This window comes from Onychomys torridus, chromosome 5, assembly GCF_903995425.1.
Source record: "Onychomys torridus chromosome 5, mOncTor1.1, whole genome shotgun sequence".
NCBI classification, from domain to species: Eukaryota; Metazoa; Chordata; class Mammalia; order Rodentia; family Cricetidae; genus Onychomys; species Onychomys torridus.
In genome coordinates this window covers 92,602,947-92,618,026 of record NC_050447.1, presented here as the reverse complement: position 1 = coordinate 92,618,026, position 15,080 = coordinate 92,602,947, and the positions used below count along the sequence as shown (strand labels likewise).

The 15,080-nt window shown below is 39.5% G+C and overlaps 1 protein-coding gene across 1 annotated transcript in view; it reads right to left on the bottom strand.

The window, feature by feature from the left end:
• Window positions 1-14,659: 14,659 nt before the first annotated feature.
• LOC118584000 (zinc finger protein 120-like) overlaps window positions 14,660-15,080 on the bottom strand; it is a 69,175-nt gene continuing 68,754 nt past the window's right edge. Inside the window, exon 6 of the mRNA XM_036187884.1 lies at window positions 14,660-14,872. Within this exon, the coding sequence (XP_036043777.1) occupies window positions 14,748-14,872 (125 nt within the window). The 3' untranslated portion in view covers window positions 14,660-14,747. The remainder of the gene's footprint in view (window positions 14,873-15,080) is intronic.

Here is a 15,080-nt window from a genome sequence, read left to right as displayed (position 1 = left end):
TTGATAGAGATTACATGTACACACAGTTGGGCTTGCCCGGCGGACCGCGTAACTATTTCCGGTTCAGAATAGCCATCTCCAGGTCAGACATCTCGCGGGACTGGGACTCTGGCTTTATGTGGTTGTGTAAAGCGTGCGCGCAGCCATGTAATCTACGTGCATGCGTGGAGTACCCACTGGAGTTCCTGTACGCATGCGCGGCCCAACCTTTAAAAAGCCGGTGCCATCTTGCATGAGTCTCTCTGTCTCTCCCCTCACGTGTGTTTCACACAGGCCTGTCACCTCTATCCTCTTTAATAAAACTCTTCTGTGGTCTTGTTGTGTTCGGGATGTGTTCCTAGCGCCTCTTAAATACTAACAGTCATCAGTCGAGGTCCCTCTGGAATTAAGGGTGTCCATTGAGAGGTCAGTGTGATTCTACTAGGTTTGCCTTTATATGTCACTTAGCCTTTTCCCTTGCTGCTTTTAATATTCTTTCTTTGTCTTGTATGCTCAGTGTTTGGTTATTATGTGGTGAGGGGATTTTCTTTTCTGATGCAATCTATTAGATGTTCTGTAAGCTTCTTATACCTTTATAGGCATATCCTTATTTAGGTTTGTAGATGTAACTGTCTTGTTAAATAAGAAACACAGAGCCAATTGCAGAGTTAAAAGCCAAGAGGTCAGAGCAATAGCTGAGAGCTGAAAACCTTACTCTTCACTGCTGCTCTGTCTTACTTATCCACAAGAGAGCTACTTCCTGTGTTTTTCTCTTTTTTATAGACTTTCTGTTCTGCCTTCTCATTGGTTGTAAACCCAGTCACATGACCTCCTCGTCACTGCCTGTCTGTACAGACCTCCAGGTCTTCTATGGTTGGTATTGAGATTAAAGGCGTGTGTCTCCATGCTGGCTGTGTCCTTGAACACACAGAGATCCTGCCTAGCTCTGCCTATCAAGTGCTGGGATTAAAGGCGTGCACCACCACCGCCCAGCTTCTGCTATGGCTTGCTCTGACCCCAAGGCAAATTTATTAATATACAAATAAAATCACATCTCAGTACAAATAAAATATCACTATATAGGTTGGGAAATTTTTCTTCTATGATTTTATTTAAATATATTCTCTGTGGTTTTTACCTGGGTTTCTTATCTTAATATTCATATTATTCTCATGTTTGGTCTTTTCAGTGTCCCAGATTTCCTGGATATATTCAGGTAGAAACTTTTTAGATTTACCATTTTCTTTGACTGAAGAATCTATTTCCACTATTGTGTCTTCAATGCCTGAGATTCTCTCTTCCATCTCTTGTATTCTGTTGGTGATGATTGAGCCTGTAGTTCCTGTTCACTTACCCAGATTTTCCATTTCCAGGATTCCCTCCATTTTTTTCCTTATTGCTTTTATTTTCATGTTCATGTCTTGAAATATTTGTTTTTTTTAATGGTTTTTCTGTTAAGGATTTATTGATTTCTTCCAATTTTTGTTTGTCTTTCCCTCAATTTCTTTAAAGAATTTGTTCATATCCTCTGCAAGACCCTCTATCATCTTCATAAACTAATTTTAAGGTCATTTTCCTATGCTCCAGCTGTGTTGAATTGTTCAGATCTTACTGCTATAGAATAGGTAGGCTTGAACTCCCATCTGGACCAGAGGTAAGTGCCTGGGGTTATAGCCAGAGAGGCAACTGCCCCTGGGTCCCACCACTGGACAGAGACCATCCTGGGAGGACCTGACCAACTTGGCCCCAGTTTCCTGCCAATTGGTGGGCCCTGCAGAAGGCTCCCCTTTTCCAAGACTGCAGGCAGACCCTGCAGTCTCCACACCCTGACCCCACACCCATCTGCCGGAGACCCCAGCCACTTCCTGAGAATCAGGACTCAGAGACCAGCCCCCAGCTTCCATCCTGCCCTGGAACTCCCATCTGGACCAGAGACCAGAGGAACTCCCATCTGGACAAGAGGAGCTCTCACCTGGACAAAATAAGAAGACCCCAGGGACTTCCTGAGACTCAGAGTCCAGCCCCCCAGCTCCTATCTGGCCAGCACTCTCATCTGGACCAGCAGTCCCATCTGGCCCAGAGCTTCCATCTGGACCAGAGAGAGGCTCCCTAAATCTGTCAGCTCTCTCTGGACCAAGTACACTGATAAGACCAAGAATGAACCCAAGAGGAGATGGGACAGACGTCAAGGCAGAAGTACATACAACAAAATAAAGAGCAATACAGCATCACCAGAACCTAGCCCTTCTCCAACAGCTAGACCTGAACATCATGGAATGGAAGAAGCAGAAGAAAACAACCTTATAAGTAACATCATGAAGAGGCTAGAGCCTTGTATAGAAGAAATAAAAAATAAAGTAGAGGAACAGACAAACAAAAAATGGGAAGAACGCTATAAAAAACTAGAGGAAAGGACAATTAAAGCAGAAGAAAACAATAAGTCCCTGAAAGAAAATCATGAAAAAGCAAGGGAGACAGTCCAAGACCTGAAGAGGGAAATAGAAAAAAATGAAGAAGACACTAGCAGAAGGAATGCTGGAAATAGAAAATCTGAGTAAACAAACAGGAACTTCAGAGGCAAGTATAACCAACAGAATGCAAGAGATGGAAGAGAGGATCTCTGGTGTTGAAGATACAGTAGAAGAAATAGATTCAATGGAGACTTTGAAAGCCAGAAGGACCTGGACAGATATAATGCAGACACTAAGAGACCATGGATGCCAACCTAGACTAATATACCCAGCAAAACTTTCAATCATCACAGATGGAGTGAACAAGACCTTCCAAGACAAAACCAGATTTAAACAATACTTATCCACAAACCCAGCCCTACAGAAAGCACTAGAAGGAAAATTCCAACCTAAGGAAGACAGATACACCCATGAAAACACAGGCAATAGATAACACCACAGCAGTAAACCCCAAAGAAGAGAAGTACACACACACTACCACCAAAAAAATAAAAATAACAACAGGAACGAACAATCACTGGTCATTAATATCCCTTAATTCACCTATAAAAAAACACAGACTAACAGAATGGATACGAAAACAGGACCCATCTTTCTGCTGCGTACAAGAGACACACCTCAAATTCAAAGACAGACACTACCTAAGAATAAAAGGCTGGGAAAAGACTTTCCAATCAAATGGTCTTAAGAATCAAGCTGGTGTAGCCATCTTAATATCCAGCAAAATAGACTTCAAACTAAAATCAATCAAAAGAGATGATGAAAGACATTACATACTCATCGCAGGAAAGATCCACCAAGATGAAGTCTCAATTCTGAACATTTATGCCCCAAACACAAGGGCACCCACATATGTAAAAGAAACATTACTAAAGCTTAAATCACATATAAAACCCCACACATTAATAGTGGGAGACTTCAACATCCCACTTTCACCTCTGGACAGATTGGCCAAATTGAAACTTCACAGAGACATAATGAACTTAACTGATGTTATGGCTCAAATGGACTTAATCGATATCTACAGAACATTCCACAGAACCAAAAAAGAATATACCTTCTTCTCAGCACCCCATGGAACTTTCTCTAAAATCAATCACATACTTGGCCACAAAGCAAATCTCAACAGATACAAAACAATTGGAATAACCTCCTGTGTTCTATCACACCACCATGGTTTAAAGTTAGATTTCAACAACAGAAAAAACTACAGAAATCCTACAATCTTATGGAAACTGAATAATGCTCAACTGAATCACTAATGGGTTAAGGAAGAAATAAAGAAAGAAATTAAAGATTTCCTAGAGATCAATGAAAATGAATACACCACATACCCAAACTTATGGGATACTATGACAGCAGTGCTAAGAGGGAAATTCATAGCACTGAATGCCCACATAAAGAAGCTGGAGAATCTCACGCTAGTGACTTGATAGCACACCTGAAAGCCCTTGAATTGGAAGAAGCAAAGTCTCCCAGGAGGAACAGATGCCAGGAAATTATCAAATTGAGAGCTGAAATCAATAAAATAGAAATAAAGAGAACAATACAAAGGATTAATGAAACAAAGAGTTGGTTCCTTGAGAAGATCAACAAGATAAACAAGCCCTTATCCAAACTAACCAAAAGACAGAGAGAGAGCATCCAAATTAACAAAATCAGAAATGAAAAGGGGGACATAACAACAGACAATGAGGAAATCCAGAGAATCATCAGGTCATACTTCAAAAACCTCTACTCCACAAAACTGGAAAATCTAAAAGAAATGGATAGTTTTCTGGATAGGTACCACATACCTAAGTTAAATCAAGACCAGATAAACCATTTAAATAGTCCAATAAACCCTAAGGAAATAGAATCAGTCATTAAAAGTCTCCCAACAAAAAATAAGCCCTGGACCTGATTGTTTCACAGCAGAATTCAACCAGATCTTCAAAGAAGACTTAATACCAATACTCTTTAAATTGTTCCACACAATAGAAGCAGAAGGTATATTACCAAACTCCTTCTATGAGGCTACAATTACCCTGATTACTATACCAAACAAAGATGCAACAAAGAAAGAGAACTATAGACCAATCTCCCTCATCAACATTGATGCAAAAATACTCAATAAAATTCTGGCAAACAGACTCCAAGAACACATCAAAACAATTATCCACCATGATCAAGTAGGCTTCATCCCAGGGATACAAGGGTGGTTCACCATATGAAAGTCCGTCAATGTAATACACCATATAAACAAACTCAAAGAAAAAAACCACATGATCATCTCACTAGATGCAGAAAAGTCATTTGACAAAATCCAACACCCCTTCATGATAAAGGTCTTGGAGCAATCAGGAATACAGGGAACATACCTAAACATAATAAAGGCAATCTACAGCAAGCCAACAGCCAACATCAAATTAAATGGAGAGAAACTCAAAGCAATACCACTAAAATCAGGAACAAGGCAAGGCTGTCCCCTCTCCCCATACTTATTCAATATAGTACTTGAAGTTCTAGCCAGAGCAATAAGACAACATAAGGAGATTAAGGGGATACAAACTGGAAAGGAAGAAGTCAAGCTTTCCCTATTTGCAGATGACATGATAGTATACATGAGTGACCCCAAAAATTCAACCAAGGAACTGACACAGCTTACAAACACCTTCGGCAACATAGCAGGATACAATATCATCTCAAAAAAATCGGTAGCCCTCCTATATACAATAGACAAACAGGCTGAGAAGGAAATCAGAGATACATCAGCCTTTACAATAGCCACAAATGATATAAAATACATTGGGGTTATGTGAAGGACCTATATGACAAGAACTTTAAGTCCCTGAAAAAAGAAATTCAAGAAGATGTCAGAAAATGGAAAGAGCTCCCATGCTCATGGTTAGGCAGGATTAACATAGTAAAAATGTCTATCTTACCAAAAGCAATCTACAGATTCAATGCAATCCCCATCAAATTACCAACACAATTCTTCGCAGATCTGGAAAGAATAATACTCAACTTCATATGGAAAAACAAAAAACCCAGGATAGCCAAAAGAATCCTATACAATAAAACAACCTCTGGAGGTATCACAATCCCCGACCTTAAGCTCTACTATAGAGCTACAGTAATAAAAACAGCTTGGAACTGGCATAAAAACCAACATGTGGACCAATGGAATCGATTTGAAGACCCTGACATTAACCTGCACACCTATGAACATATAATTTTTGACAAAGAAGTAAAAAATGTACAATGGAAAAAAGAAAGCATCTTCAACAAATGGTGCTGGCATAACTGGATGTCAATGTGTAGAAGGCTGCAAATAGATCCATATCGGTCACTGTGCACAAAACTTAAGTCCAAGTGGATCAAAGACCTCAACATAAATCCAGTTACTCTGAACCTGATAGAAGAGAAAGTAGGAAGTACTCTTGAACGCATTGGCACCAGAGATCACTTTCTAAATATAACACCAGTAGCACAGACACTGAGAGAAACAATCAATCAATGGGACCTGTTGAAACTGAGAAGCTTTTGTAGAGCAAAGGACAGGGTCAACAAGACAAAGCAACAGCCTACAGAATGGGAAAAGGTCTTCACCAACCCCATATCTGACAGAGGGCTGATATCCAGAATATATAAAGAACTCACGAAATTAGACATCAAATTGCCCAACAGTCCAATTAAGAAATGGGCTATAGAACTAAACAGAGAATTCTCCACAGAGGAAGTTCAAATGGCTGAAAGACATTTAAAGAATTGCTCAACATCCCTAATTATCCAGGAAATGCAAATCAAAATGACTCTGAGATACCACCTTACACCTGTCAGAATGGCTAAGATCAAAAACACAGAAGACAGCTTATGCTGGAGAGGATGTGGAGCAAGGGGAACTCTCCTCCACTGCTGGTGGGAATGCAAGCTTGTACAACCACTTTGGAAATCAATATGGCGCTTCCTTAGAAAATTGGGAATCTATCTCCCCCAAGACCCAGCTGTAGCACTCTTGGGCATATACCCAAGGAATGCTCAATCATACCACAAGGGCATTTGCTCAGCTATGTTCATATCAGCATTGTTTGTAATAGCCAGAACCTGGAAACAACCTAGATGCCCTTCAACTGAAGAATGGATAAAGAAAATATGGTACATATACACAATGGAGTACTACTCAGCAGAGAAAAACAATGACATCATGAGGTTTGCAGGCAAATGATGGATCTAGAAAAAAATCATCCTGAGTGAGGTAACCCAGACTCAGAAGGACAAACATGGTATGTACTCACTCATAGGAGGATACTAGATGTAAAACAAAGATGACTAGACTGCTACACAACTCCAGGGAGGCTACCTAGAAAACGGGACCCTAGGAAAGACTCAGTGATCACCCAATGAAGGAGAAATGGATGAGATCTACATGAACAACCTGGACGACAGTGGGAGTAATGAAGGGCAAGATTTGAGGGAAAGAAAGCTTAGGGGAGCAGGAGATCCCAGCTGGATCAAGAACAGAAAGGGAGAACAAGGAATAACAGACCATGATAAATGAAGACCACAAGAGAACAGGAATAGGCAGAATACTCGAGAGGTCCCCAGAAATCCACAATGATATATCCTTTGTAGACTGCTGGCAATGGTCAAGAGAAAGCCTGATCTGACTTAGTCTGGTGATCAGATGACTAAACACCCTAACAGTCGTCTTAGAACTCTCATCCAATAACTGATGGAAGTGGATGCAGAGATCCTTAGCCAGGCCCCAGGTGGAGCTCCAGGTGTCCAACTGTCGAGAAAGAGGAGGGACTGCAAGAGTGTGAATTGTTGAAACCAAGATTGCAAAAAGCACAGGAACAAATAGCCAAACTAGTAGAAACACATGAATTATGAACCAAAAGCTGTGGAACCCCCAACTGGATCAGGCCCTCTGGATAAGTGAGACAATTGAATAGCTTGATCTGTTTGGGAGGCATCCAGGCTGTGGGACCAGTACCTGTCCTTAGTGCATGAGCTGGTTGTTTGGAACCTTGGGCTTACACAGGGACACATGCTCAGTCTGGAAGGAGGGGACTGGACCTGCCTGTACTGAATCTACCAGGTTTAAATGAATCCCCAGGGGTGTCTTGGTCCTGGAGGACATGGGAATGAAAGGGAGGGGTTGGGGGGAAGTTAAGGGTGGGGGCAGGAGGGAGGAGGACAGGGGTACCCATGGCTGATGTATAAAATTAAAACATGTAATAATAATTAAATAAAAAATTTTTTAAAAGAATAAAATACTTCAATCACAAAAAAACAAAAAACAAAAACAAAAACAAAAAAAGAATAGGTAGGCTCTGCTGATGCCATATTGAATTTTTTATTATTGATTGTGTTCTTAACACTGACATTTAGCCCTCTGGACTTGGGGTAATTTTAGGTCTAGGTGTCTATTCCTGCACTTGTCTTTGCTAGGTGGGTGTTTTGTTCCTTTGTTTCTCTTGCCTCTGTGGTCTTCTGGTCTAAATGGCAAGTGTTCTGGTGACAAGTGTGTCTTTGGGTTCATTAGGGTGTCCCCTCTGAGTTTCTTTGGGATAGAGATCTCCAGATCAGGCCTGGCCTTTGCTAAGGCCAAAGTCTTCTTCCAAGGTTGTAGGCCAGGACATAGAGCCCAGGAGAGGGAGTTGCAGACTGGGGCCCCTGGATCTGGTCTGGCATCTGGGGTCCGTAGGACAAGCCTGGCTTCCAATACAGCTGCCATTGCTGGGGAACTTAGATCCAGCCTGTGTTCCAGTAAGGCTGAATTGTTTTGAAGTTTTAGACCTGGGATTCCTAGATCTTTCCTGACCTCTGTAAAACAGAAGTCTTCCAAAGTTGTAGACCAGGAAATGGAGCCAGGGGTGGGGAGTGGGGCATTGTGTACAGTCTGGGATTTTTGAGCAGGCTTAAACAGGTTTAGTGGGCAGTGGGCAGTGTCTTACCTGGGGTTCCTAGGAGCATGCTCACTTCCTGTAAGGGCTGTGGGCCCTAGTTTGGAGCCCAGGGGAGGGTGTACTGTCTGGCATTGTGGAGCGGGCTTTGAGGAGTGTTAGCTGGCTGTGCACTGTCTTACTTGGGCTTTATCGAACCTTCTTGGTCTCTGGTAAAGACAAAGACATCTCCCAAAGTAGTAGACTGGGATATGGGGTCCAGGGGTGGGGATACAGTCTGGAATTGTTGGACAGGCTTAAAGGGTTTCATGGTGTGGTTGGAAGTGTATTCCCTGGGGTCCTGGGGACTGCTCTGGCCTTCAGTACATCTGCTGGTAGCTGTGGATCCTAGTTTGGAGCCCAAGGTAGGGAGTACAGTCTGGGGTTACTAGTCAGGCTTTAAGGAGTGTTAGTGGGTAGTGGGCAGTGTCTTAACTGGGGTCCCTAGATCAGGCCTGGTCTCTGCACAGCAAGAGTCTTTTTGAAAGATGTTGACCAGGATAAGTAGCCAGAGGTGGGGATGGGGAAGTCTTCTTCAAAAATTGTAGGCCAGGTTATGGAGCTAGGGATGTGGGGTTGGGTAGGCATGTAGGGTATGCAGTCTGGGATATTTGGACAGGCTTAAAGTGGTTTATTGGGCAGTGGGCAGTGTCTTGCATCCATACCCAACATCTTAATACTAATGTATCCATTTCCCAGGGATTGTTCATTTACTCTTCTTTATTTGGGTTGTTGTTGTTGTTGTTGTTGTTGTTTTTATCATGGTTAATCTGTAAAGAGACTTTTAGCTTATTGGATAAAAAGTACTATGAGGGCTGAGCAGGTCACTTAAAAAGTATTCTTGCTGGGGATAACCTGAATTCAGATACCAACATCCAAATTGGAGGGCTCATAACAACTTAATCTTCTACAAACAGGGTGTCTGACACCCTCTTCACTGGTGTGTCAACTATATATGCATGGAAGACATTCTCTCACCCACCCAAAAAGACATATAAAATTGGGAATAAACTTGTTTTCAAAAGTTCTTCTGACTTACAAAGCAAGTAGATCAAAACTAGTTGTTTTACATGCTATATAATACAAATCATACAACAATTCTTTAAAAATCTGCTACCTTGCATCTGTTTTTTAGAGTTTTCATTTTCTCATTCTAATGCAGACTTACTTTCAACCATCAATCATAGAAGACAAAATGGTTTGTAAGTGATCCTATCAGACATCATTTTCTTTATCACAAGGGAATGAAATATATTTAGCAGTCAAAACTATTTTCTACAATGTTGACACATCAGAATACATTAAGCAAAGCCCTCCCATTTTGGTGCACAGCACTCCACTACCAACCCATTTTCTCCTATTGGCAAAGGAGAGAACTGGAGTACATATGGTTGAGTGCTGGCCAGTGATTTCTTTGATTTCGATTTTGATTATAATTGTAATCTTGTAGTTCTTGTTTAAAGGACAGTGTTATATTTATAGGTCTTTTTGTTATCTCCTTTTATCAGTGATGCCATCATTGTTGTGTGGTTTTATTAATTATAATCTAATTATATTATAGTTTCTCTGAAAATGATGGACCTTCAACTATTTTTGTATTCTGAAAATTTATTGTATTGTTATGAGTTCCTTGAGTTTTTGTTAGTTTCCCCAAACCAACTTTCTATGGAGAAAGAATTTTAGATTTCTCCTCATGATCTTAGAGCCTTCCCTCTCCTTATTGCTTGGCATACCTATGTTTTCTGTCATCATTATTAAGATTTTGTTACATCAGTGATTCATATGGTACATACCTTGGTATTGGATTTTAAAATACGTGTCTATGTGTCCTAGTTTGCTTCAACTATCAGCAAGACAATAGGCTAGAGTCATCTGAGGGAGTCTCAATGAAGGGCTTGACCAGATAATACTGGTTGGTTGCAATGACTGTGAGAGATTGTGTTGATTGATGATGGACATGAGAAGGTCCCTCCACCGAGTGTGACAATATTCCTAAGCAAGTTGGACTCTGCTGTATAAGAGAGCTAGCTGAGCATGAGACAGTGACAAAGCAAGAGAGAAAGCCAGGAAACCATGTTTCCATGTGGTTTTGCCTTCAGTTATTAGCTTAAGCTTGTAACCTAAGCCCCCACAATGATGGAGTGTGTCCTGGGGGTGTCAACCAAATAAACCTGTTCATTACCTGAGTTGCTTCTGGTTTAAGAATTTAATTACAGCAAGAGAGAAGCAAGTAAGAATAAAAAAATTGTACCTCAAAAGTGATTTTTTTTTTCTGCAAAGGCCTTGGGAATGTTTTCTTTTGGAAGAATGTGGAAGATATCAGGATTTTGGATGGCAAAATCCATAGAAAGCTGTACACACAGCTTAGCCAGCTATTCCTGTTGGATCTGGGAGATGGCCAGTGGTAATGTATACAGTTAAGGTCAAATTTATAGGATTTCCTTCATAAAGAGTCTCCAAAAATTAATCTAGAGGTCATTTGAGTGGTATTTAGGCCCCAAATCTTTCTTATTGAGTGAGGAAGAATGAAAAAGAAATGGGCTGATTTCTTATACAAAATATTGATTCTATTGGATGGTTATTACCAATGAATCATTCAGGTCTATAGTGGAAAAAAAAGCACCAAATGGGATAAAAGGAAATCCAAAGTCTGTGGTTTGTAGAGAAATACAGCACTAGGTAGTTTCAGATGGCAGTCACGTACTGAAACAGAGGCAGGAATTTTCAAGATTATCACCATTAAAGAGAAAGCCCTTGCTCTACAATGGAAGCCTATAAGTACTGTGGTACACAATATGTGAAACATTCCATCCTGTAAGTCTTCGATTAATGGAAGGAGTGGGCAAAGTGATTCCTATATCCAGAAAGCAACTTCATACAGATTCTGATGCAAGTGTGGTCCAAGCATGGTGTTGTGGTTTTCCCACTACTTTTTTTTCTGAAGAATTGGGTTTATTTCCATTTTTTTTCCTGTGTGTTAGATTTCTATGTGGCTTATATATACCTAGGGAAGATGGTAACATTTTAATTGACAATAGCACAAATGACCACATACTAGAAAGTGAACACTGTGTGCTGGTATAGCTGTAGTTCATTATGTGGAAAAGCCTAGTTTATCCCATGATTGATAAAAGACCTCCCAGAGACAGGTCAGGGGTTACAGATATGCTCATTGTGTTGGCAGAGAACAGAGATGTGACTGAATCCATGGGAAATCACTGAGGTCTTCTCAAGATAATAGAGATTTAAGGGACCTCTTAGTAAATCTAGAGACTTGTAAGAAACAGTAAGCCTAGTAGTTTTGCATCACTACATGTTAGGCTAATTATTGAATCAGATAACTAACACCCTGTGAAGTGAAGTCATTGTGTTATTGACTAAAGACCATTCTTCCTTCAAACCTACTGCTTTCAAAGCCTGGTCTCGTACTGGTAGGACTGCTTTGTGAAGTTATAAAATCTTATTTAGGAAATGGGACATAACTGGAGGACATAGATCACTATAACATTCCCTTGTCTGTCACTTCTCACTCTACTTCCCCATACACCATGAAGTGAAGAGCTCTCATTTTTCATGTACTCTGCCAGCAGGATGTTCTGCCCAAATGCACTGGGCCTAGTAACCATAGTCTAAGCCCTCTAAAACCATGAGCCAAAATATGTTTTACTTTCTGTTAAATTGTTCCACTAATATTTTTATCTTCATAAGAAATCTAATACATAGTGTAACATTATCATGAGGGATAAGCAGATGAAAATATGAATAATATTCCAGTTAGATTATTACCAAAGGACAATGAGATCTGACAATTAAGAGAAACCTAAGCTCTCCCACCATTCCTAGCAAGTCACTTTGACATATTTAAGCTTTGAATATTGTAGGGTGAGACATGTTGCAGTCTTAAGTGAGCTGTGACATGATTAGCAGCTTTTAAGAATCAGTTTGGAAGGAGAAGGGACAGACTAAGAAACAGCCTATCTGTTGGTGAAGAAGGGTTTTGGCAGTGATGTAAAAATGGATACACCTCAGTGAACTTTGGTAAATATAACAGCACTTTTGACAATCATCTAGGATCAATTTATTGTCCCTGAAATGCTACAGCATTTAATATTGAAACACGGGTGTCAGCTATTTAAAATAATATTCTAACTTGTTTCAGAATTACAAATATACTGCCATGTTTGACTTATTTCCACTTAATGTACTTAATTTTCAAATCTTCTTTATATTAGGTTACCTTAGCACATTGTGGGAAACTGTTTAGCATCCTCCAAAATGTAATAAATGTAGGAAGCTAGTTAAGAAGCAGTATGTCTGAAGCACAATGAATTATGTGCCTTTAATAGAATATAGGAAGGTAAATGATATAAAATCAGTCATTATTTTTAGCTTATGGAAAATAACAAGTTCCTTCAGCTTTATGACTAATAGTACTCAAAAAAAAAAGAGTAAAGTTGTTATACTTACAAATACAAAATTTTGCCACAAAGTTGTGGTACATGCCTGTAATTCTAGCACTTAGGAGGCAGAGACAGGTGGATCTCTGAGTTCAAGGACATCCTGGTCTACCAAGCTAGTTCCTGGGCTGTACAAATAAACCCTGTCTTACAAAACTAAAATGAAATATATAAATTGTTGTCAATTATACACATAAGACTATTTGCTTAATAAATTACAGCCAGTTAATATAACCAAGTATATATTAAGGTCTTCTATAGACATATTTCCAGAGAAAACTAATCAAAATTGTAGTATGTAACAATGAAGAGAAAAAGCCATGAAAAATAATACTGTGGTTTATATAATATATAATTTATTAGGTGTTATAAATATATACAACTTAAACTTCATGGAAATTGCATAAATGAAATATCTCTTGCACATAATTGAGTAAAGAGCTTAGTGGGTAAACTTAAACTGAACAAAAGGAAATTTTAAAGGAAGGTGATTGTCCAAGTTTTTAAATTCTATACCAAGGAAAATTACATCCTGTATAATACTGTTTGGGATTCTGATTTCTACTTAAAAATATTTTTAACATGGAATTCATTGCTATTGACTTCATATTAAAACAAACAAACAAAAATGCTCTGCTTGTGTCCATCCTCCTTAATTTAACCAGTCAGTTGACGTCATAGGAAAAATCCCCCAGCCAGAAAATGGAGAGGTGGGCAAATACAACATCATCACTGAGATTTGGTCAGCAGCAGTAAAATCACAGGAGCCACAGCTGGCAAGAACATTTCAACTAAAGCAGGAGTGAACAGTTGCTGGAGGCTGAGTGCCTGTTATCTTGAGATAGTGGGACTGTTTTTCTATAAAGTCTTTAAACTGCATGGGTTTTACTAGAACTTCATGAGGTTCTTACTGATGAGAGCAGAGACAAAAACCCTTGCACTCCAGCAGAAAAGTCAGGAAAGAAGCAACTTGAGAATGTCACAAAGTTTTCTCAGTAACAAGGGATTATCCTCAAAGGATGCTCCTTCCAGGAACATTATCTGGCCTAGAAAAAGTGTTGTTAGTCAGCTTCTGCCTCCTGTTTCTTGCAATGCCTAGTGGAAAATGAGATAATACCAAAACACCATAGGGAACATATGCCTCCTAAGAAAACCGAGATTTAATCTTGGGCATATACAAATTCCTGCCGCCCAGGACTTTAACAGAACTCCAAACATTGGCTACAACAGACATATGCAGACAACAGGGGTCATTCTGGAAGTTCTTTGGGACACCCACAAAATAAAACAAAAATACCACAAAACTGTACCATTTAGCACCTAAGCTATAGAAAATATTAACAGTACAAGTCTTAGACAAGGTAGCCTAAAAATTTACTATAAACCTCTGATACTTCAGACATTTCAAATAAGAGTAGAAATATTTGTACATTACAACAAATATAGTTCTGTATTTGTATCAATATATAACTTATCTGGAATAAGGTTATAAAAATAGTTTACATTTGCATCAATATACAAAAATCCACAACAGTGCAATTTATCTAAGGCTGATATTTTACTAAATTAGTTTACTAGTATATACAATAATCTACCTTAATATCCTATACCTGTCCATTCCCCCTTTTTACTTTCTTAAGGGGAATACTGAGTCCAATATTTTCTTCCATCCCCAACCCTATAATCATTATCCATAACCATGAGAAATATGAAGCCTTTGGGGAAAAGCGGTGTCATTTTCTTAGAATTGCTTCCTGCTGTTCAGGGGGCGATGGTATCTCTGTGGGGTTCTGTAAGAAAGCTCAGATAGTTAGGTCTCAGTTGGATTCTGCAGCCAGTCTCAGAGTAATGGTAAGGTTGTCTGAGATTCTGGATAGCGGTGTAGTGTGATGAGCCATCTTATTATGGAATTATCTTGGAGAGTTTTCAGTACAAGGTTGATCATGGAGTAATGTTTGTGAGTACCATGGCAACATTCTGGACTGGGTAGAGTTGTTGTAGGGCCCCATCTTCCTTCTGGAGACTTCAGAGATTGCTATTAGAAAAAGATTTATCTTTTACTGTGGAAAACCTGAACATTATTAATATCAAAATGAAAAATTTGGATTTAAAGATGACATGACATGTAAGAAAGGATTCTGAGAAATCAAGAATAATGGAGAAAATTAGAATCTTGAAGACAATGGTCCCTTTTTATTGGTTTTCTTCTGTCCCACACCAGATGGCTCTTCTGATATGAGACA